The sequence below is a fragment of the Rhinatrema bivittatum genome, chromosome 10 (assembly GCF_901001135.1).
Source record: "Rhinatrema bivittatum chromosome 10, aRhiBiv1.1, whole genome shotgun sequence".
NCBI lineage: Eukaryota > Metazoa > Chordata > Amphibia > Gymnophiona > Rhinatrematidae > Rhinatrema > Rhinatrema bivittatum.
The window spans coordinates 102,821,350-102,845,693 of NC_042624.1; the positions used below are offsets into that span (position 1 = coordinate 102,821,350).

The following is a 24,344-nucleotide window of genomic DNA, read 5'->3' on the forward strand; positions in this document are numbered from 1 at the left end:
CCTTGCCGGGGCATAAGATGAACTGGGTAACTAATGGGGGTGCTTCTCAAAAATCAACTCCTCCTTAACTCCGTCCCCCCACTATGTGCGGACTTTTACACTCATCAAGAATAGTCGTTGTATGGGCATAAACCCGGGTTTTGTGTGTTTAGTACCCCACGTGTGTTTTATATGCTGCACTGTGATGCAGAAGAAGAGCTGCGGTGTGTCTTGACTAATTCCAAGTGCATTTGTCTCATGCTGTGTTCTCCGTATCTTTTTAAAGCCGTTTTCCTCGGATAAGCGATGCCTCTTTAAAGCTGCCCGCCGTGTGCGCAGGCAGGCTCACGCACACAGGGGCCCACTGCGGGGTGCAGGTCAGAATTGGCTCGCACTGACCGGAGCTGTTTCCGGGAGCAGAGCTGGGGGAGGGATTTGGCCTTAGGCATAGACTTTTCTAAATCCAAAAGTGCCTGCACAAGTTAGCCGGTTGTGATGTGGTGTGGGTAGATTTCCAGGGATAATTTTCAAAGGGAAAGCGCTTGCGTTCTTGCCTTTTGAAAATTTGTGCAAGATCGCTGGGTAGAAAGTTCCCAGAAAACTTTGGACCAGTGCCAGCAGTTATAAAACTACTCCTTATGGTAAAGTACAGCACTAGTCAAATAAACACTACTAATTATTGTAAATAAATAAATAAAATACATTACTGTGCTCTGCATTTCTATCTGTGCCGCAGTATTAAAGCAGCCGGTAAAATAATTAATCGGTGCTTATATTTTTATGGGCGTCATTTAGATGTCTTCTCTGGATGTCCTGGCTTAAGCAGTGCATTATTTGTGCACATGACAACCGATCTCTCCACACGGGGATAAGGTGCAGATGATTGCAGAGAAAGTGCTTGACATCCTTTTGTAGATCTTTCGACGCATGTGATCTGCGTTAAAGAGCAAAGCAAATTAACAAACATTTTACATTTGCACACTGCAAGTGATACTGACTTTTGTTTTGCTTGGGGGTTTTTTGGGCTAAATTTATTTTTTCCCCTCAACCACAGGATGGTAAGCGAATGTTCGGGACATATTTCCGTGTTGGTTTCTATGGATCCAAATTTGGAGACTTGGATGAACAAGAATTTGTGTACAAGGAGCCTGCAATAACCAAACTAGCAGAGATTTCTCATAGGTTGGAGGTGAGACTACTATGGTTTGTGTTGCTGATAATCAGAAAGCTTATTATGTTGATTGAAGACTGAACTATCTTTTTAGCTCTTGGTCATCCGTTATTCGAGGTGACGTTTCTCCTGCGGATCTTAGGTCTCCTTGTATCTCATGCAGATCGCCAGCAGTGGAGCAGGTTGTATTTTCAGCTTTTCCTCCCAAAACTTTGCTTTGCTGTCATCTTTCTTACTCCTTTCTTCTTTACCAGTTGCCGTATGTTCCTTCAGGGCTGTCTCCTTGCTGCCTTTTGATTTTAATTTTTTTAGTGTAATAGAAATGTTATTTTGGTTGAATTGTTTGCTTTAGAGAAGATTCCTCTAAACTCAAATCATGGGCCATTCTAGGGAAATGATCTAATAAAAAAAAAAAATCACATGGGTGTAACTGGACACTTGTGTTGACCCAACTGTTAGAATATATTTTGAATCTGTCTTTCTACAGTGTCTTTTCTTCAGCAAAACCCTACTCTAACTTTCAAATTAAAGGAGTACTCCACTTTTTTGGAAATAAATCTGTGCTATAGCTCATTTGGGAGGAAGCATCCTCTTCTTTATGTGAGATGGAAGAGAGATTGTAATGAAGGTGCTCCTACCATACATACGCATGTGGTTGCACCAGGGAGACCAGCTACTTAGTCATACATAAGATATGATCCCAAATTTCTCGCTGACTAGGTTGCTATGTTCACTATTAACTGTTGATAGCAGCAGTAACAGGAGCACAATACTTTATCGCTCAGTGTACTCCAACATTGATAGATCCAGCTTACTGAGGTCTCAGTATCTTGCCATCCACAGTACTTCATTTCAGTTAAACCCAGAGCCTTCCTGAATGATTTTAGAAAAAAAAAATGCTTTCAGTTGATGGATGAGCATGTGAGTTATGCTTTTATGATTAAAAAAAAAAAATCGCAAGTAATAATATTAATTTCACCTTGCACATATCTTTTTCACAGAAAAACCTTCAAACTTTTGATTTATAAAGGATGGACCTTCATAACACCCCCCGCGGGTATTGAACTTACATATTTTTCAGTGTTTTCTCCGCCGACGGGTCATCAATAATCATCGGTCCAGAACTTCCTTCAATGGAAACAATTTTTTGGGGATTTTTGAAATGCTTATAAAAATTAAGCAGCATACTTCCCATTCATTATGCCCGACATATCACGTTTCGAATCGCTGTTTCAGGGGCTTCTTGTTATCAGATGCAATACACGTGATAAGCCAGCGTTCAAGAAACCTCTGTGTATTGCATCTGATAACAAGAAGCTCCTGAAACAGTGATTCGAAACGTGAAGGAGATATGTACAAGGTGAAATTAATATTATTACTTGTGACTTTATTGTGATAAAATTATCTTGTACGTCTGCAACTATTTTGGACAATTTTTTGGTCATAGTTAATATATGTTGCCATACAATCCAAGAGTCAACTTTTTGTTTTCTTTTGAAAATTATATCACACACACACTCTCTCACACACTCACTCACTCACACTCACACACTCTCTTTTTGTTTTTGTATGGAGAAAGAAACCTAAAGTTCTCACCAAGGACTTTGTGCCTTTTCTCCGGCCAATCAAAATCTTTCAGACGCTGCTGTTTCTGTTCTTGATCCTGAAAATAATTTGCTTTTCTTTCAATTGGTTTTAGGGATTTTACGGAGAACGCTTTGGTGAAGACGTGGTTGAAGTTATTAAAGATTCTAACCCAGTAGACAAGTGTAAATTAGATCCCAACAAGGTAGGAACCTGCAAGCCTAGCCAGCCAGAGAGCGTGGTAGCTTCTGGCATTGAATGTAAGGTTACTCACCTAGGAGCAACGCGCACAGAAATTTATGGACTTGCGCAGCAATCGTTTCTGTGAGTCTCATGCTTTTAGGGCGGGATTAAACTTTCAGGCCACAGCTGGGCCAAAACGAACGTGAAATGCCTATAATTTAGAAAAAGATTATAGAAAAAGCCCTGTAGAATTTTTTTTCCCCCAGATTCTTACATTTATGGCAGAAGGTTCTGTGATAACTCTCCGCTGAAGTTTTTTTCTTGCACAATTTTTTTTTCCTTCCAGATGTTAAATTACATTAAATCGTTGAGCTAAAGATGTGCTCTTCCAAAATTGTCAAACTGATTTATGGATTTTTTTTTTTTTTTTTGTAACTCTCTTTCTAAAGGTCGAATTTGGCTCATTGTTTCAAAATGCAAAACTCATAGGAACTCTCGTGCTGTTTCGGTAGATAGTGTTCGGGCTGACACTCCTGAATTCCAGCGTTTCTTGGGGTTAGGGTATACAAAATCAGTAAATAAAGAAATAAAATACTTTGACACAAAAAATTGTACTGATGCTTAGAGATCAACATTCAAAGTTCATTTTTGGAGTTAGCCAGACAAAACACGTCATTAAAAAAAATGTAACCCGCAGTCACTCAGTAAACTTTAGCCCAATAAGTCATTGGGTAAACGAGCAGTGTGTGGCGTTCCAGGGGCACGGCTAGCGCCGATATTCAGCACTAGCCAGATAGGTAACTGGCTTACTTATTTAAAATGTTTTATATTCCCCTCATACTGAAAGTACATGCTGAGCGGATTATGGAGATAAAACTCATAAAAATTAAAATTATAAACAAAAATTAAAAACATTGTCATATAACAGATTATCCACGCTGACCTAGGCACAAGGAACACTAACTCGAGAAGGAGAGGTGCTGAAAGCTGCCTGAAACAAAAAAAAAAAAGCCTTAAGGTGCTTGTGGAAAAATAAAATATCATTTGAGGCTCTTAAGAAATCAGGTAAAACATTCCATAAATCAGGAAAAACATTCCATAAATCAGGTAAAACATTCCATAAATCAGGGCCTGTAAAAGAGAACTTTTGTTTTCTTGTAGCTATCAGTTAAGAAGAAATTGCCAAAGGAATTTTCAAGAAATTCTTGGTTTGGGAACATAGGATCGTATAAAGTTATGAGGTCCGCTAAATAAAAGGGAACATTCATATGCTGCAGTGTTTTAAAAATGAGCACTAACATTTTGAATTCCACTCTCTGTTTTACTGGCAACCAAACGCAGCTCATACAATAACGGAGTTACAGGATCCTATTTATGTCCATTCATTACAAGGCGAGCTGCTGAATTTGATAAGGCCCTTAAAGCCCTGATTGTAGTGGAAGGCAGTCCAACATATACAAGTTGTAGTAACCTATTGTTGTGAGGACCCATGCCTGGACCTCTACTCTAAAATCATTAGAGTCTAAAATGGGTTTTAAATGACCAGGCTGCTTCTGCTTGGAAAAATTGCTGTCCTAAAGTTAGTCAGCTAACTAAAACCCCCAAAAGCCCAGCGTACCGAAGAGGTGGCCAATCCCTGCCCACGATCTTCTATCATAAAGAAACTGAGGTGGCCAAACAAACACCTTTAGCTGGCTAAAGTTACCTGGATACCCTGGCCAGTTAATTTTAACCAGTTAAAGTTACTTGGGACTGAATGAGCATTGATCTCTTCATTGTCACCTGGAGAAAAATGAATAAATTAATACTGATGTTCTGGGAATCGTTAGCTCTATTGCACTTAGTATTCGGCTGAGTGAGCCGGTTTTGGGAGATGGAGGACTTGACCAACTTTTTTTTTTTTTTTTTTAAGGTAGGGGATTGGCACTCCCTCGGCAAAACTTTATCCGGATAACTTTAGCGGAGTCTATTCAGCGGGAGAGTTACCCGGTTAAGTCCCACTGAATGTGCCAAACAAAGTTAGCTCGGTAAACTTTTAATTGGTTAACATCCCACTCGCTGCAGCATGGAATATGCTCCAACACTTGAACTTTCCAGTTCAACCTGCACCAGCTCTATCCCTGGCCAGGACTTATGCCCTAGCATTTGTTCATTTGCCGCCACTCAGATATTTTTTATTTTTATTTTTTTCCTTCCTGACATCCCTCTATCTATGGGCACTGCAACATTGATCCAGCAGGGGGACGCGTGCTGCATCCAGTGGTGTCTTGCACAGTCAGCAGATGTTGCTGTTGAGTGCTACCTGGTTCCCCATCCTTCCCAAGGACTGTAGGGGAGGAGCTTTGACTGGCTTGATGAGTGGAAACAAAGTCTGAGTTTCACACTGTTCCACTTATTTGAAGGAAATGAGAATATATCCGCTGTAGCTCTAGAAATCAAAAGTAACAGACTTTTACAGTATCTGAAGTCAAGAAAGCATGGGATAAATACAGAGGATGTCTGAGGAAGTGATGGGAATCATAATGCTAAATAAACGGGATGGTTGGGCAGACTCACTGGGCCATATGAGCTTTATCTGCCGTCATGTTTCAGGATAGCAGACGTTTCATGCTACGTTTCCCAGAGATATGGTAGAAATGTGTTTTTTGTTTTCTAGGCCTTCATTCAGATCACCTATGTGGAGCCTTACTTTGACACGTACGAAATGAAGGATAGAATAACCTATTTTGACAAGAACTACAATCTGCGCCGTTTCATGTACTGCACCCCCTTCACGCTGGATGGACGAGCCCACGGAGAGCTGCATGAGCAGTTTAAGCGAAAGACAATCCTAACAACATCGCACGCTTTCCCTTACATAAAAACCAGAATAAACGTCATCCACAAGGAAGAGGTGGGAACCGTTTCCGAGCAGTGACCAGAACTGGAAATAGTTACAATTCAAAACACCTGGTTAAACAATGTGATTGTATGACGCCTTCCTGAAGAAGCATTACCTTCCAAGACCAACATCAAAGCAGCTGTGGTACCAAAATGCTTATCGTCATATAGGGCTTAGTGTTTCAAGTTTACTGGATTAAAACTGACAGCTTAGGCAGTAGGGGATAACTTTTATTGCACCATCCAGCAGTGTTCGCTTATTGATGATATTGTACAATTGCTTTCAGGCAACACTTCACAAATCTCTTCCAGTATTGTTACAGCAGTGACAGAGAAGGTAGATTTTACACATTCAAAGAAGCACATTCTTTAAATGTACATGTTTAGCAGTTTTTTGACCAGGAATGATTCAGTCCTTCCCAGGGGCACAAAAGCTTTGCAAAAATTCACCAAACGGATCCAAGCTTAGGTGAAAGGTGGAACATGGTTCTAGCCACCGCCCCTCTGTAAGTGACCTCGGTCATTTTCAGTAGGAGCAGAGCTGAAAAGGGCTAGAAAATTCATGCATAAGCGTGGCTTCCACTTGTGAGGACAGAACGAGTGTTGGGGGTGGTGAAGCAGCAGAGGCGGAGATTTCTGAAATCGATCGGGTAGATGACATGCAATTAGCACAGTTATAAAAAAAAATAAAAAAATCAGTTGCATTTTGATGTGTTTGTATAACATATGGCGGATTTATGTAGAGCTAAAGCGTTCGTATCTCACCCTGACCCTTACTTTCACTGGACTAGCTCGGCCTCACCTTACACTAACCTTTGTTTTTACATATTCATATGACATGCCAAAAAAACTCATGTTTGCTTGGGACAGCATTCATTTTCATTGTAATATATTTTTATTGGAAAATGTACATAATTGTCTGACTTTCATTGCAGATAATTTTGACACCAATTGAAGTTGCAATAGAAGATATGCAGAAAAAAACACAGGAATTGGCTTTTGCAACTCACCAAGATCCATCCGATCCGAAGATGCTTCAAATGGTACTGCAGGGCTCAGTGGGCACAACAGTAAATCAGGTTAGTAAAACGTTATGTCTTGCCATCATTGACTTGTATGTTTTCATTTTGCTTTGTCTATGTGTTAGTAAAACGTTATGTCTTGCCATCATTGACTTGTATGTTTTCATTTTGCTTTGTCCATGTGTTAGTAAAGGAGTCTTAATAGGTTCTGTTTTTTTTTTTGTGGTCCTTAATTACTAAATGAAATACATTTTTAAGAAGTATAGTGATTTATTGGTACACATAGGAAGATCAGTGTGTTTTCATGCCTTTACCAATTAATCTTCAGTCTTTTCTTTTCTAGTCTGGCAGTGTTGAACTGTAAGTTTGAAACAGTCTTGTGGGAAGGATTTTGAAAACAAAAGCTGCAGTCTTGTATAGTAACGATGACTAGGGATTCCAGTCAGGGTGCACCCGTAAAAATGCAGTCTTCTGAGCCCTGCAGCTGGGTTGGAGCCTATGCATCTAGATGTGCTGATAGATTTATGCATTTATTCTTGTAGGGACCTCTGGAAGTTGCACAGGTGTTTCTGTCTGAAATACCCAATGACCCCAAGCTCTTTAGGCACCACAATAAGCTACGGCTTTGTTTCAAAGACTTCACAAAAAGGTAAAAAACTGGGCAGTGTATGGATATTGTCATAATGAATTCAATGAGACATGAAGTGGGGGGAGGAGCTTTTTAAATGAGAAATAGTTTTTGGACGCCGCCTCCTGACCCTTTTCTATATATTAATTCATTTTGTCACGTAGTCCGTATCAGAAATGCAGTAGAATACATATGGGTTGAAAATATAAATATTTTTCTCACCTTCCCATAGACAGGAAATGCAAAATGTCACAGATACTTCCATGTGCCCCTGCAGTACTGAGGACAAATGCATCCAGCTGTGGCTATCGGCTACCCTAGTGTGTGCCAGTTTCTCAGGCTTTGCATGTGTGGTTTGTTTTTGTTTTGTTTTTTTTTTTAGATGTGAAGATGCACTCCGTAAAAACAAGAGCCTGATCGGTCCAGATCAAAAGGAGTATCAGCGGGAACTTGAAAGGAACTACCATCGTCTCAAGGAGTCTCTGCAGCCTTTGATCAACAGAAAAATCCCTCAGCTGTACAAGACAGTTTTGCCTGCTACCTGCCACAGGTAACTTCCCGTTTTCTTTTTGGCACGGGATCACAAATGTTGACAACTAGATGAATTGGATTTTTTTCCAGGCAGTGATTTTTTTTTTTTTGGTTGAAACAAAAACAAAAAAAAAGTTATCCAAAGAGGGTGTACATGCATTTTCAAGATAACCTGGAATCTTCCTCCAGCGAGGACGTAAGCTGGGCGTGCTTCCTCCTGGCCGCTCACTGCTCCATCTGGTCTATACTGTTCAGTAGGGATGTGAATCGTTTTTTGACGATTTAAAACAATCGTCAGATATATTTTAAATCGTCAAAAATCGTTAGAGCCGCAATACAATAGCAATTCCCCCGATTTATCGTCAAAAAATCGTAAATCGGGGGAGGGCGGGAAAACCGGCACACCAAAACAACCCTAAAACCCACCCCGACCCTTTAAAACAAATCCCCCCACCCCCCCGAACCCCCCCCAAAATGTTTTAAATTACCTGGAGTCCGGGGGGGGGGGGGTGTTTCCCGGCGCGATCTCCCGCACTCGGGCCACGGCTGCGTTAATAGAAATGGCGCCGGTGGCCCTTTGCCCTTATCATGTGACAGGGCAAAGGTAGCGCCTGCGCCATTTTGGTTCCTGGCACCCGACGTCACGAGTGCAGGAGATCGCTCCCGGACCCCCGCTGGACCCCCAGGGACTTTTGGCCAGCTTGGGGGGGCCTCCTGACCCCCACAAGACTTGCCAAAAGTCCAGCGGGGGTCTGGGAGCGACCTCCTGCACGCGGGCCGTATTGCCAATCTTCAAAATGGCGCCGGCGCTACCTTTGCCCTCACTATGTCATACGGGCGATGTCGGCCCGTATGACATAGTGAGGGCAAAGGTAGCTCCGGTTCATGGTTCTCGGGACACATTTTTAGTTTTGTGCTCTGCCCTTCAGTCTGGCAACAGCCCAGAGAACCTTCACCAAGGTGATGGTTGTGTGGCAACGGCTCTCAGGAAGGAGGGCATCCTGGTTCACCCATATCTCAACAGTTGGCTTATTTGAGCAAAGTCAAAGGCCCTTTCCAGTCAAGCAGTGGCAGTGGTGCTGCAGCGTTTAAGGTCCCTGGGTTGGGTTGTGAATCTGTCAAAGTCAGTTGACCCCTTCTCAGGTGTTGGAGGTCCTGGGGGTATGTTTTGACACCAGGATTGGGAGAGTGTTTCTCACCAAAGAGCGGATCAACAGGCTGCAGAGTCAGGTTCGCAGCTTGTTGGAGGTGGCATTTCCAAGATTCTAAGAGTACCTGCAGGTTTTTGGTTCCATCGCTTCTATGTTACGTTTGGTTCCTTGGGGGTTTGCCATATTAGACCACTGCAGGGCATGTTACTTTCCCGATGGGATCCTATGTCTGAGCAGTTTCATCTATTGTTGCCTCTTATGAAAGTAGCCAGGTCAAGACTCTAATAGTGGCTTGGTCGTGACCACTTAAGCAGGGGTGGAGCCTTGGAAGTTCCGAACTGGATAGTGGTTACAACAGACACCAGCTGGCTGGCTGGTGTCAGGGGCAGTTGATGCAGGACTGGTGGTCTACAGAAGAGGCCCATCAATTGTTTGAAGACTAGAGCAATGCTCCTCGCATTGCCAGCTTTTCTGCCTCTGTTACGAGGACAGTCAATAAGGATTTTATCAGACAATGTGACTCAGCTTCGTGAGGACAGAGGTATTAAAATCCTCATAACCCCTCCTTGGCCAAGACAGGTTAGGTTTCTACTCCTGCTGAGTTGGCAATCTGGAAACCAATCAGTCTGAGGACTTCCCCAGATCATCATGCAAGATCTGGGAAGGCTGCAGTCCCTGTTGCCCACAACATGTTGCAGCAACTTGATCTTTCTGAGGATGTGTATCAGGTCTTGGTGGCTTCTAGGAAGCCTTGCACAAGAAAGTCCTATGGACTGAAGTGGAGGAGGTTTTCTATGTGGTGTGAGTAGAAGGCCCTAGATCCGTTCTCACACAAAAACTGCTTGACTACCTTCTGCACCTCTCAGAAGCTGGTTTAAAGACCAGTTCTGTTAGGGTTCACCTCAGTGCAACTGGCACATACCACCACGATGTAGAAGTTGCACCCATCTCTGTACAACCTATAGTTGTCCGTTTCATGTGGGGCATGCTTCAGTTGAAGCCTACCCAAGGCCTCCCACTGTGTCTTGGGACCTCAATGTGGTACTAGCTTAGCTGATGAAAGCTGCTTTTGAGCTGCTGCACACCTGTGACCTGAAGTACCTACCTGGAAGGTCATAGGAGCTGTGAGCTCAGGCCTTAGGGACTCATCCACCTTATACCAAGTTTTATCCTGACAGGGTGGTCTTGCTCATGCACCCTAAGTTCCTGCCTAAAGTGGTGACAGATTTCCATCTTAACCAGTCTATTGTCCTGCCAACTTTCTTTCCCAGGCCCCATTCACACCAAGGTGAATGAGCACTGCACAGTTTGGACTCCTCAAGAGGGCCTTAGCCTTCTATCTGGAGCAGACAGAAGCCCATAGATAGTTCCCCCAACTTTATATTTATTTTGATAGCAATAGGTTGAGAGTTGCCATTGCCAAACAGACACTATCCAATTGGCTAGTAGACTTCATCTCCTGTTATGCCCAGATGGGACTGCATCTTGAGGGGCATGTCACAGTTCATTCTGTCAGAGCAATGGCAACAGCGGTGGCCCACTGCGAGCAGATGGAGGAGAGCTGCAAGACTGTGACATGGAGTTCTCTCCACACATTCGCATCTCACTATTGTCTGGATCAGGATCGCCGACATGCCAGTACGTCCTTCAGAATCTGTTTGAGGTGTAGAACCCAACTCAGCCTGCCTAGGGCCCTAGGGATTCATCCATGTGTGAGGACTATCATCCTGCTTGTCCTCTGCGAAAGCAGAGTTGCTTACCTGTAACAGGTGTTCTCCTAGGACAGCAGGATGTTAATCCTCACGAAACCTGCCTGCGGCGTTGGGTTTCTCCTGTTTTTGTTATTTTAAATCTAATTCTATGTTATAAGACTGAAGAGGGACCCTGACTGGATGCTTGGTATATAGGGTATGCTCAGTATGCCAAGTCAAAGCTCTGGAAACTTTGACAGAAGCTTTCCATGCTGGGCTCCATCTGACGATGTCACCCATGTGTGAGGATTAACATCCTGTGGTCCTTGAACACCTGTTACAGGTTAGCAACTCTGCTTTATTCCTTAATATTGACAAATTGAGCAGGATCATAGCCGGACCCATCAAATTCCCATTATGTGCTTATAGGCAACCTTTAAGTGCTTGTAAATCTCCATTCCCATTTTTCAAAAGCCATCTCACTGATGATCTTTACTTTCTTACAGTAATGCAAAGCAGCAATCCATTTTTAATTTCCCACATTTTTTTTTTTACACATCCTGTGTCTGTTTCCATTACATGGGAGCTTGAGACCTTCCAGCTTTTACTCTGAGCTGGTGAGCCACAGGTAAAAGAAGCTTTAACCGATGTCTGTAGGCCTTTTTTTTTTTTTTTTTTTAAAGTGCAATACTAAGCTCAAGGTAAAATCTGGAATGCCTCTACCTGCTATGCAGGGGAAAATCTTCCCTGAATGGCTGTGTGAACAATGGATATTTTTTTCAAATGGTGGTGGTCATGGTCTTTCTTTTCTGCAGAGATTCCTTCAGCAGAATGAGCCTGCGCAAAATCGACATCTGAAGCGAGCACTTTCGGGATGCTGAGGAAGAAGCTGCGTTATGAACTGCGGGGAGCAAATAGTTTTATTGAACAATAAAACCCTGGACTTCTTGGACACGATGCACACCCTTTATTCACTCATGTTGAAGTAGTGTTAAGTGGCCAAAATGATCTTGATTTGTCACATGTGGACTGTTAGATGTTTAACCATCATGGCTGTGATTTTTGCAAACTCTGTGATGCTCTAAAAACTGAGCAGTATTTTTAAAGACTTTTTATGACTCAAAGGTACACTAAATGCATTTTACTATTTATAGTATATATAACATTAAATGTATTTACTTTTAGTTCATTTATGTAATTTATATTAGGAGACCTCACGGCAGACTTTTTTTAAATTTTTTTTTCTAATGTAGTAATTTTTATTTAAAAAGGTACTATCGATTGTGTATTTCCAATTCATTGTCTGTGCATCGGGCTGCAGAATTCATGTACCATGGGAAAGGTACAGAAAAGGTTAGGTTTGTAAATGAAAATGCTAGCCAGGTAGAAAACATTGCCTACAGCTCTGTCATTCATGTCTGACTTTAACTAGTTCATGATACGATTCTACATTCTCTCAACTCCTCGGATTCCCGGGGTGCTCCGCCACAACTGGAATGACTTTAAAGTCTCCATTTCGCAGTTAGTTTGTAATCTATATGTTGGAAGGTACTGTTTAGTGTGAGCTTAGTCACCTGCATCGTGCCCTATAAACCAAAGCGCAATTACAAATCAAAAACATTATGCAAAAGCTTGGTTAGAAATCTAAGCATTCTCCAGGAACCCTAAGACCAGATACATTTGGTCAAGAAGCAGAGCAAGTAGTAGGTAATCGTCAACCTCTTAACTATGCTTGTGCTCTAGTTTAGATTTAATTTGTCATTCCCAGGCTGAAAGTCAGCTTCCCAAATCATCCAGTGATGATGAGCAAGGAAATCTGTTGCTCATCCCAAGGAAAGTGACAGCAGATAAAGCCCGCCAGCCCCATCTAGTGCATCGTTTAACTGCTGCTGTGACCCTGACCGAGCTACAGTTTATCCTTATTTTAACCATAGTTACAGATGCTTTGTGAATGCTCCATGCATTCTTGAATTTGAATATTTTTATCCCCCCATCACCACCACAGCTCATTAGAGCCTGAGGAAATAGGAACAGAGGAAGGTCTGAGCGGTTTTAAAGGTTGAAGGGGTTTCTCAATACCTAACCCAGATGCAAGTGTGACATTGAACCTACTTGCAAAGGGGGGGTTGGAGCTTTCGTTATGAAAAGGTTTTGCAGTAGGTACAAGCAAAGTCCAAGTGTCAAATCTGTGTGCATCTTCATGCTAAACCTTTTTTTTTTTTCCTGCAAACATTGTGAAGGAAGAGTTCAAACATTGGTGTAAGCTGATAGAGAGAAGAAAATCATGATTTTTTTTTCTGCCACATGCCCTTTATTTTAAGAAAACACAATTTACTTTGTGTGTTTTGTAATCTAACATTGGTACACACCATGGTACTGTAAAATATTAAGGAAGGAAATCTCATTTTGATAAATGGAATACTGTAAGGCAAATATTTAACTTCAAATAAATTTGATGTTATTTCAGTTTATCCTGCTGGGTGTGCCCAGTGCATTGTGTGAATACATCAAGCATAATGATGAGTGTTAGGGTCCCAGATTAGAGAAGTGGTCCTGACGATTCCAGTACTTATTATGCAGACGTTGTGTGCGGCGTGGCCTAGAGACAAGAGAACCATGAAGCGCATGTCTAATATGAGCTGTAATCATGCCTGCACCTCACTTAAATTGGACAGTGGAAGCATTTATTACAAATGCATCGTTGCACACAGAGCTTTGTTTCACTTAGCAGCAGAATCATAAGTATGATTGTTGTTCAGAAAGATCTTAATGGCTAAGCCCATGTAACGAAATTCTCATAACTCACATGTGATGCCGCTCTTGTTGTTAGCATCACTGCTTTAAAGTGAGAACAGGTAGGAGCCTCATACTAGCAACTCATATGTGTCTTGGCTTGCTTTCTTCTCATCTTTTGCTGATAGCACATTTCGAACAGATTTAAACTGTCACAACCCCTTGCAACCAGTGATCATAAGAACATGCCATACTGGGTCAAACCAAAGGTCCAACAAGCCGAGCATCCTGTTTCCAACAGTGGCCAATCCAGGCCAAAATAACCTGAGCCTAAAAAGGAGACTCTCTCAAATATTTTATGTATTTATTTCACTTTGCGAATTAAACACAAGCCAGAATCTAAAGGATAGCAATGACTTTGTATGTTTTAACTGGTGTCTGACTAAGCACAAAGAAAAAATGATTTGGACAGTACCAATGCTTTAAGAATGTTCAAAATGTTAGAGGTCATGTAAATGTTTGAAATTTGCCTCCACACTCTAATATCTTATAGTCTGATCTATAGGACATTTTGCTAAACCATTTATTTTTATTTAAACAAACATGCCTGCAAAAAAATTGGTTTGCCATTGAAGCCATAACATTGATGTTAGATTAAAGGAAAAAAAAGCATAATCTACCATTAATCAAGTTGGGTTTAGCCAGATTTGGTAAACACAATATCTAGGGAAACTTGCCTGTCAAGATTTATAATAGCCAGAATGCTTCATTAAAGAGCAAAGTTTTAGGACTCTTCTTCAATCTTTAAACAGTGCTCTTTCCTTATACATTTGGTTAGGGTGTTCCACATCATTAGACCAGCCACAGCAATTCATCTATCCCTACACTTGACCAGACGTATAAAGCGTAGTGTTGGCACAGCCAATAAGCATTGCCTGAAGGATCTCAACTTTCTTCTCAAGCAGCAGGCTTCATTCCATCACGCTGCAACTCTTTTTGTTCTATGACAGTGCCTCTACTTTGGCGCAGTACTCAATAGAGACGTTGTCATAGAACAAAGAAAATGGCAGCGCGATGGAATGAAGTCTGCAGCTTAACTTGAAGGATCCCTGATGCAGATCCTCTTCAAAACACGGACCTGTGGCAGGGAGAAATAAATCAGTGCTGTGTAGGATCTTTAAAAAAAATATTACCAACAAAAAAGTAAGGTAAGTTCCTATTTTTAATTGAAAAAAACCTTTTCCTTAAAAAAAAAAAAAAAAAAATCTGATCACCTCCCTCATTCACATTTTCAAGTAGTTTATAAATATATTAGAAAGCATTAGTCCCAGCAGCGATCCCTGGGGCACGCCACTATTCACCTTTCTCCAGCGGGAAAACATTACCATTTAGCCCTACTCTCTGTTGTCTTTTAACCAGTTCCCAGTCCACAATAGGACACTATCCCAAGACTTTTTAATTTCCTAAGAAGTCTCTTATGAGGAACTTTGTCAAATACTTTCTGGAAATCCAGATACACTGTATGAACTGGCTCACCCTTATCCACATGTTTATGCCCTCCAACAATGTAGCAGATTGTTGAGGCAAGACTTCCCTTGGCTAAATCCATGTTGGCTTTGTCCTATTAAACTATGCTGATCTATATGTTCAACAATCTTGGTCTTTGATAGTTTCTACCATTTTGCCTGACACAGAACTCACTCATTGGTCTATAGTTTCTTGGTTCAGCCCTTGATCCCTTTTTAAAAATTAGTATTACATTGACAACCCTCTAGGCTGCAGGCACAATAGATTATTGTAATGATATTTTATAAATAACTAATAGCAGGTCCACAATTTCATTTTTTCAATTCTTTCAGCACTTTGAGATATATACCATCTGGTCTAGGTGATTTGTCAGTTTGCCCTATTACATCTTCCAGGTACACAGATTTGATTCAGTTTTGCTGAATTATCACCTTTGAATATCATTTCTGGCATGGGTATCACTCTTACATCTTCCGCAGTGAAGAGCAAAGCAAATAATTAATTTAGTCTCTTGGCTATGGCTTTGTCATCCTTAAATGCCCCTTTTACCCCTTTATCATCTAATGGTCCAACTGATTCCCTTGCAGGCTTTTTAGTTCGAATGTACCTGAAAAAGTTTTTCTTATGACTTTTTGCTTCTATGGCAAGCTTCTTTTCAAATTCTCCCTGCCTTCATGATCAATAATTTGCATCTAACTTGCCAGTGCTTATGCTGTTTCCTGTTTTCTTTATTTGGATCTCTCTTCCATTTCTTATAAGATGTTCTTTTAGCTATTATAGCCTCTCTCATCTTACTTTTTAACCATGGCAGTGGTCATTTAGTATTCCTGCCACCTTTTCTATTACTTGGAATATATCTGGTCTGGGCTTCCATGATGATATTTTAAAATAGCCTCCATTCATGATCTAAACTCTTAATCTTTGCAGCTGCTCCTTTCAGTTTTCCCCTAATCATTTTCTTCTTTTTAGCATTGTCATCTTTTTTAAAGTTAAATGCTATCACACTAGATTAGCTATTGAGTCAAATTTGATCATGTTGTGATTACTATTGCCAAATGGCTCCAACACTGTTACCTCTTGCACCAACTCCTGTGTCTACTAAGGACCATGTCTAAAATGTTTTCCCATTTTGTTGGTTCTTGTACCAGCTGCTCCATGAAGCAGTCATTTATTTCATCTAGGAACTTCACGGTTCTAGCATGTCCTGATGTGACACTCAACCCCATCAATCCTGGGGTAATTGAAATCACCCATTATTACTGTGTTGGGGACTGTGGTAGCTTCCCCACTTTTTTGGGGTTTTTTTTAGCATTTTGTCTGTTCATTCTGGTCAGTTGGATGGTAACACACCCCTATTGCTATTTTATTCCCCTTTTCACCTGGAATTTCTATCCATAACAATTCAACATAGTTTGTTTCCCACAGAAATATCTAGTTTGACTCGGTGCCCTCTTTAATATATATATAGTGCCACCCTGCCACCAGTTTGATCCATCCTAACATTTTTATATAATTCATATCCTGGTATCAAGGTGTCCCATTGATTATCTTCCTTCCACTAGGTCTCCACAATGCCATTTCTATCTATTTTATCAAATTTATAGCCTGCTGATCCACATAGCTCAGTAGGTTACATACACAATTTTTAAGCACATAAATTAAGCACTCTAAAACAAAAAAAAAATCAATCTAAACCATACAACAGTTAATGGTACCAGTCACTGCTAGCCATAAGCCAGCTAAGAAATTAAAATAGTATACCATTACAAAAGGCTTCTCAATATTATCAAATCAAAAATGCAGAGGAGAAGAGAGATTTTACAATGTTGTAGGGCACTACTGAAAACCACTCAGCTCTGAGAAAATTGGTATCATTCCACAGTGATGAACCAGTGACACCAAAAATACATTCATGGGATGGTTAGTCAAAGTTGTGAGTAGGTATCACTAATAGTCCTTTTGATGCAGAATGCAAAGTATGAGGAGGACTGTAACCATCTGGCTTTGGAAAACCACGAGGAGCAAGACCATTAATTGATTTAAAAACTAGAGTAAGTATTTTAAACCTTTTATAAGCCAAAAAATTGGTTGCCAATGAAGCTGTTTGCACTGGCAAAATATGTGCAGAAGGGACTTCCAGAGACAAGATGGGCAGCTGAATTCTGAATGAATTGTAACTCCTTCAAAAAAGATTTTGGAAAACCCAGAATTAATGATTGTGTAACCAATCTGAATTGAGAAAAAGTTTGAGCATAGCAAACTGAATTTAAAGAAATATCCATGCACCAAAGACTGTAGCTGCACACGTAAAAAAAAAAAAAAGCAGAGTTAACCAAAACTCCTAAATCCCTAGCTTGAGACAAAATGCATTCAGAAAGTATGCAGACTCGGTTTTTCCACATTCTTAAAACCTTATTCTAAAATGGATAATATGCATCTCTCCTCAATCTACACACACTACCCCAAAATAAAAAATCATTAAAATTTGTAGAAGTGTGCAAATTAATAAAATATATATATATATATATATATATATATAGTCAGACCCTTTACGCAGTACTTTGTTGAGGCACCTTTTGCACTGCTTACAGCCAAGTCTTCATGGGTATGAAGCTACAATCTTGGCACACCTGGATTTGGGGGTTTTCTCCGATTCTCTCAAGCTCTGTCAGGTTGGATGGAAAACATTGATGCACAGCTATTTTCAGGTCTCTCCAGCAATGTTTGATCAGGTTCAAGTCTGAGCTCTGGCTGGGTCACTCAAGGATGTTCACAGACTTGTCCTGAAGCCACGCCTGCATTTCTTGACTATGTGCTTAGGGTTGTTGCCCCAGTCTGAGGAACAAAGTGCTCTGAAACAGGTTTCCATCAAGGATTTCTTTCTGTACTGTGCTCTGTTCATCTTTCCCTGGACCCTGACCAGTCTGCTATCCCTACAGCAAGATGCTGCTACCTTGTTTCACTGTAAGGATGGTATTTACTAGGTGATAAGTGGTGTCTGGTTTCCTCCAGACATGACACTTGGCATTCAGGCCAAAGCATTCAATCTTGGTTTTATCAGAACAGATAATCTTGTTTCTCATGCTTGAGAGTCCTTTAAGAGAGTTTTGGTAAACTCTAAGCAGGCTGTCATGTGCCTTTTACTGAGTAGCTTCCATTTGGCCACTCTAGCATAAAGGTTGACTTGGTGGAGTCCTGCAGTGAGGATTGTTCTACTGGAAAGGTGTCCATCTCCACAGCAGAAAGGAGTTCTGTCAGTAACAAGCAGGCTCTTGGTCACCTCCCCAAGGCCCTTCTCCCCTAATTGCTCAGTTTGGGCGGGCAGGCAGGCAGGCAACCAGCTCCAGGAAGAGTCCAGGTTGTTCTAAACGTCTTCTAGTTAAGTGTTTTTCTGGACCTTCAATGCTCCAATTGTTTTGTACCCTTCCCCAGATCTGTGCCTCTACACAATCTTGTCTCAGACGTCTACAAACAATGCCTTCAACTCTGGGACCTTATCTAAACAGGTGCGTGCCTTTCCAAATCCTATCCCATCAATTAAATTTACCACAAGTGAACTCTAATCAAATTAGAGAAACATCTCAAGGATGATCAATGGAAGCAGGAGCCACTGAGCTCAGCTAAATATGGATTTTTTTAAAGCTAATTTGCACAAATTTCAACAAACCTGATTTCACTTTGTCATTATGGGTTATTGTGTGTAGATTGAGGGGAAAATGTATCCATTTTATAAGGTTTTAACAAAATGTGGAAAAAAGTGAAGGGGGCATGCATACTTTCTGAACCTACTGTAATTGCAGCAGAGCATGAAAGCAATACTGTCTGTTTTCTTGAGGTTTAACAGTAGGCTATTTTTTGCTAACCACCCACTAATCTGCGAGAAGCACTGAGTGTGTTTGGCAAATGCATCAGAAAAAGTGTAAGTTATTGGGAAGAAAAATTGTACATCATCATACAACTTAAAAGAAATGCCAAGAAAATATCACACAGGGGACATAAGAAAATATTAAAGAACATGGAGGACAGTGAGAAACCTTGAGCCATAACCCCTTGTTAGTGGAATGAGGTTTGAATATGAATTACCAATAACCACTCTGTATTGATCAGTTAAAAAAAAAAAAAAGAAAACAAATGAACAGTGGAAGAGATACTCTGACTTGAGGCACCCCAGGATAGAGTGATGATTAAGGGTATTGAAAGCAGCTGACACGTCAAGCAATACCAAAACTTATTTAGAGCCATGTCAAATCCCTTTCAAACAGAATCAAAGTTAGAAAGAAACAACGATTCAGTTATGGCAAGAGCAAAACCCAAACTGTACTACATTGTTTTCCAAAAACTCCTGTTAACTGACTGAAACCTATTTTCTCAATAATCTTAGCAAGCACAGGGAGCGAAGAGATAGGAGGTAAGGCTCAAATAGATTAACATCTGACTTCTTGATGCCAGGGTGAACTACTGCCAACTAGATCAGAGAGCATAAGGCCCCAAGTCAGGGACACACATACTACAGCATTAACAAATCCATCCACCTCAGCCCTCATAACCTTAATTAAAGCAGTACAGCATAAATTAAAAGGGCTGAAAGTGTCTTTCATGGAGACCAATATAGAACAAACGTCTTCGCTGGAGGGGAGATCAAACTCACTCCACATAACAGTAGAGGACAGCACGAATGGGCTCTTTGACATAACTGGCAGGAAGTTTAACTGTCTCCTTTTTCAATAAAAAAAAAAATCTTAAGTGCTGCCTTTGACACATTTGACCATCAGCTTCTTCTCAACCATGTATTTGGCATTAGCATTCAGGCCTCTTCTCTTCTTGCCTAGAAGGAAGAGCCTTTCACACACACTGAATTCCTCGACTTCATCTAGTTACTCACTCACTTGTGGGGGTGCCCCACTGCTCTGCCCTTTCACCTACTCTTTTCAATTTCTCTCCCCCCTTGCTACACTGATTCAAAGCATTGTTTGCAGCAGCTACATGTATGCAGATGATGATCAGGCTCTTGCTAGTATTGATTTAAAAAAGGTCTCTTGCTAAATTCAATCATTGCCTCTCTTGAGACAGCCACTTGGCTTCGCTCTCTCCTCACTCGTTCCTAACCCTTCACAGTGACAGAGTCAATAAACATCCATTTCACACTGCTCCCACATTACCCATACATTCAGATCTAATCTCTCATTTCCATGCACCAAGTGACACCGAAGCAGTTTATGTACATATACACCAACCAAATACTCAACTCCCAAAAACCCTTATCCCCAATAAGTACCCACTGACATTCTACCCAGGAGGTGATGGGCCATGGAGACAGCGAGGAGTCTGTTACACAGCAGTATGTGGAGAGGGGAGGGACAAACTGAAGAAGGGGAGGTATAGGAAGTAGTTGGACAAGTTAACAGAGGTGAGGGAAGAAATAGTGTAGTGGGAGAAGGGATGGCCAGAGGCCATGGGCTACTCACATCCCATCGACTCAATTCATCGCTGCACTCACCTAACCCACAAACCCTGTAACTCGCAAATACTCACAGAAAGAGAGGTTACTCTACTGCTACACTTATTCAGACACATACCACAAACCCACTTCCGTACACACACAGCAAATGCACCAAGTCATATAGATGCACACACTCTACGGTCACACCAGCAGAATCGGACCGTACCCGATTTGACACACACACACACAATCCCACAATTCATACAGACCAAGAATCAGAGCAGTGAAGTGGTGAGAGCAGACATGGTGTGGCAGTTACGTGGTAGAGGCATTCCGTTTACTATCTACTGATTAGAGTTTCCCAATTGCCAATTTCACTCAGGTTGCACTGCAACTCAATTTGGCTATGTTACCCTCATGCCATAACTTACCATATAACATGAATAGCCTCTAACACACAAACACCACCTTCAATAAGCAGTCATTAAAGCCAAACAGAAATCAATACACCATTCACACTAAACATTATCCTTACACATGTAAGCATGTACCCACACAAACCTTTCATCCCACCAGTTTTAGAACAGGATGCATCCTTCCTTACAGCTATAATCTTTGTATATTTGCCATATTCTTTGAATTTTTGACCCAGCCACTTCCTCTTGCTCCTTTCAGCGTCCAGTTCAATCTGAATCAGTGCTGGGATCTGGCACTATGAGCCTTCGTTCACAAATACTTAGGAATTATTGCCCTTAAGTTATATCCCCTCCACCAAGATATATACAGGCACATGTAATAAAGTGCACTAGGGTGAGTGCCAGCTTTACTTGGGGTTTAGTGCAAATTTTTTATGCTGAAATAGCATCTCAAGTAAAAAGGGTAAAACGTGTGCCTCTCAGGAAGTAAACAGCTGAGCTAATTTTAGCACCCTAGTCATGCTAATGAGAAGCATATGGAATTGTTTTCATTGTAGCAAAGTGTTAAAATATAGCACTGTTACAGTACTTTATCTCAGGGGGGGGAGAGTTTGAAGTCACAGGAGCCAATATTTGGAAATCATTGGGGGTGCTGAACTCAGAAATTACAGCATCCCCAGAAAAAAAAGAAAAAACAAACCAGCCTGGAGGCATAGTCCCACCCTTAAAGGTGCAGGAATTAGAGGGCCTGGAAACATTGCCATTCTGATTCCCTGCACTTTAAAAGGAAAAACTTGAACAGGAGCCATCACCACTCTTGGGCTAGATTTGTAAAAGTTTGAGCATAACAGGTAACCCCCCACCCCCCACACACATACTTCCAACATTCAGGAATGCCTGAAGCAGGTGGAAGGCTAGAAGCTTATTTATATAATTGCTCTTCAGCAGACTAACCCCCGTATAAATAAATAAGGAGAAATTTCTGCTTACCTGATTATTTCCTTGGTCACAGCACAAACTAAGGCATCCACCTTCGAGAAATGCCTTCGGATCCAATGGGTACAAAACCCACCAAAAGCAATTCCCCCTTAAAACTTGCCTCCGGAGAGAGGCTGTGTCGTCACCAAAGCTATCGGACGCCTAAACGAGAGCTCCTCACCTCATCAAGTTATTCTAGTCAATATCTCTGGCATCGCTGCACGATTTCCTTTCTAGCTTACCAGTTTGATTCGTGACAACTTTCAGATGTCTGTTAAAAGTGGAAATCGGTGGATTTCCAAAACTTCTCTTACCAAAAACTGGATAGTGGACGGGAGGCCAAGACAGAAAAGATGGCATCGGAAGATCTGTTTCAATACCAGGCCAAGATGATGCTTCGCCTTTTCAAGATTCTGAACTACCTACTCGCGCTAAAGTTCGCAACTGATTCAGCGACCTCCGTCAAGATACCAAAAACTATAAAAACAATTACTGGACTTAATGGGCAATATGAAAGAAGAAATTTCTGAGATGGACTGATGTCTTTATGATTTTGAGTCCGCCAGTGAATCTCAGCCCACAGAGATTCGCCACTTGCAAGGTGACCATAAAACAATGCAATCTGATTATATCTTGCTAATAACCGTCAAGATCGAGGATCTGGAAAATAGATCACGTTGGCAAATGTGAGATTCCGCAGGGTGCCAGAGACCCCAGTGTACCCTGACTGTATGGCGGTGGTTGTGCAGATTTGTCAAGGTGTTTTGACTGAGTCGACTCCATCGGAGAATGGGGACCCTTCGCAGCAGGTCCCAAACTAGAGAGAGCCCATCGCACCCTGGGTCAGAAAAATGCGAACAGACCATGCGATAGCATAACTATGAAAGCATGCTATGCTATCAAGGAAAAAATATTTACCCAAGCAAGGAAACAATTGCATGTGGAGTGGGAAGGCCATGAAATATCTGTCTTCGCAGATCTCTCACCCATCACGCTCTGGAAAAGGCAAAATATGAGGCCTATTTCCAGCATTCTTCGCAAGGAGAACATTCAATATCACTGGCTCCAGCAGGCGCTAGTCTCATCAGGTGCAATTTACAGTGGCAGCTGTAAAGATTCTGCAAGACACTGGCTGTACAGTGCAGGACAGTGTCCGGCAGCTGTTTAACACTTCTCAGCAGCACCACACTGGCAGAGAGTCGGAAAGGGTGGCAGACACCTTCACAAAACTTCCGAGGGAGCTGTTGCTGATACTACATGACCTTACTGAAATTGCTCTAACTAACCTTTCTGCATATTTTGGTTAACCAACCGCTTAAGTGGTTGGGCTTTTTCGGTGCCTGAGATATTCTGTTTAACAGACCATTTATTCTAATGGCTTTTTGTCAATTGTTACTTTGTGCAATGGCTACTAGTTACCAGTTTTAGTAATCTGGTGAGTTAGGAGTCCGTGGGCATTTATGTCTAATCCTCCTAAATTCTGTATGGAACTGCACTTTTTACTAGATGGTTCGGAATTGGGGGGGGGGAAATTACTTGGGTGTGGTTATTGAGGCTGGTATTTTTGAACAGTCTGTATGATGGGGAATGACAGTGATCCTGGGTTGGGTAATCTGGGAATAACCCTGCCTAAAATGCAGTCTGTGATGTGTTTTCCTTTTTATGGAATATATTTCATCATGATTTCCCTTAAAATGTTATAGGACTAAATTCTCATTGTAAGAGGCAGCTTCTGTTTTCTGACTTGAATAGAATGCTGGTCTCAATAGCACTAGTGCAAGAGAGACACTTAAAATGCAGATATGAACATGGAAGAGGGAAGGAAGGAATATGCCATGCACATCTCAGGGATCAAATGCAGAGAGGAAATGGAAGGCAGGGTTCCCAGGCTTGTGGCATAGTTGCTAATATCTGCAAAATCTAGAAAAACTGACACACACTGTCCCCTACCTCTCCCAGGATTTCAAATCATCATGCCCCTATACTAGCAAAGTCAGACTTCCAGGGGGCTACCCAACTCAGGCCTCTCCCATGTTCTATGTGGCCTCATGTCTTTCCTACAGGAAAATTGCCCTCTGTCCTCCAAAACCACTCACAAACTGAAACCTAGAAAAATCACATCTTACTTCCACTCAAACTTTGGTCCTGCTCAGTCTATTTAAATGGTATTAAGAGTGGTGTGACACACAAACCTTGTTTTAATAAAATCTCATAAGCCTCTGTTCACATATATCCAAAGTTAAAAGGTGGTATGAAACTGGAAAAAAAAAAAGATGAGTGATCTGAATTTTTATATTATCTTACACTAGGAAATGGAATATTTTGGACAAGCATTCTTTTATATTTTGATTACTACAAACGGGTTTTCACTTTAGGGACTTATTTGATGGGTGAATAATCATCACTTTTCAGATATTAACAGATGCAAAA

General features: G+C 41.3%; 1 protein-coding gene across 5 annotated transcripts in view; it reads left to right on the plus strand.

Annotated features, from left to right (window-relative positions):
• The window catches only part of DOCK7 (dedicator of cytokinesis 7), a 185,315-nt gene extending 172,024 nt beyond the window's left edge, over positions 1-13,291 (plus strand). For 3 of the 5 annotated variants that reach the window (XM_029618626.1, XM_029618622.1, XM_029618624.1), the window contains 7 exons: positions 1,043-1,168; positions 2,850-2,939; positions 5,574-5,810; positions 6,733-6,876; positions 7,362-7,468; positions 7,830-7,997; positions 11,636-13,291. In XM_029618626.1, the coding sequence (XP_029474486.1) occupies positions 1,043-1,168; positions 2,850-2,939; positions 5,574-5,810; positions 6,733-6,876; positions 7,362-7,468; positions 7,830-7,997; positions 11,636-11,678 (915 nt within the window). In that variant the 3' untranslated portion in view covers positions 11,679-13,291. Of the gene's footprint in view, positions 1-1,033; positions 1,169-2,849; positions 2,940-5,573; positions 5,811-6,732; positions 6,877-7,361; positions 7,469-7,829; positions 7,998-11,635 lie in introns of all 5 variants that reach the window. The other 2 variants (XM_029618623.1, XM_029618625.1) reach the window with 1 other exon arrangement.
• Positions 13,292-24,344: the final 11,053 nt, after the last annotated feature.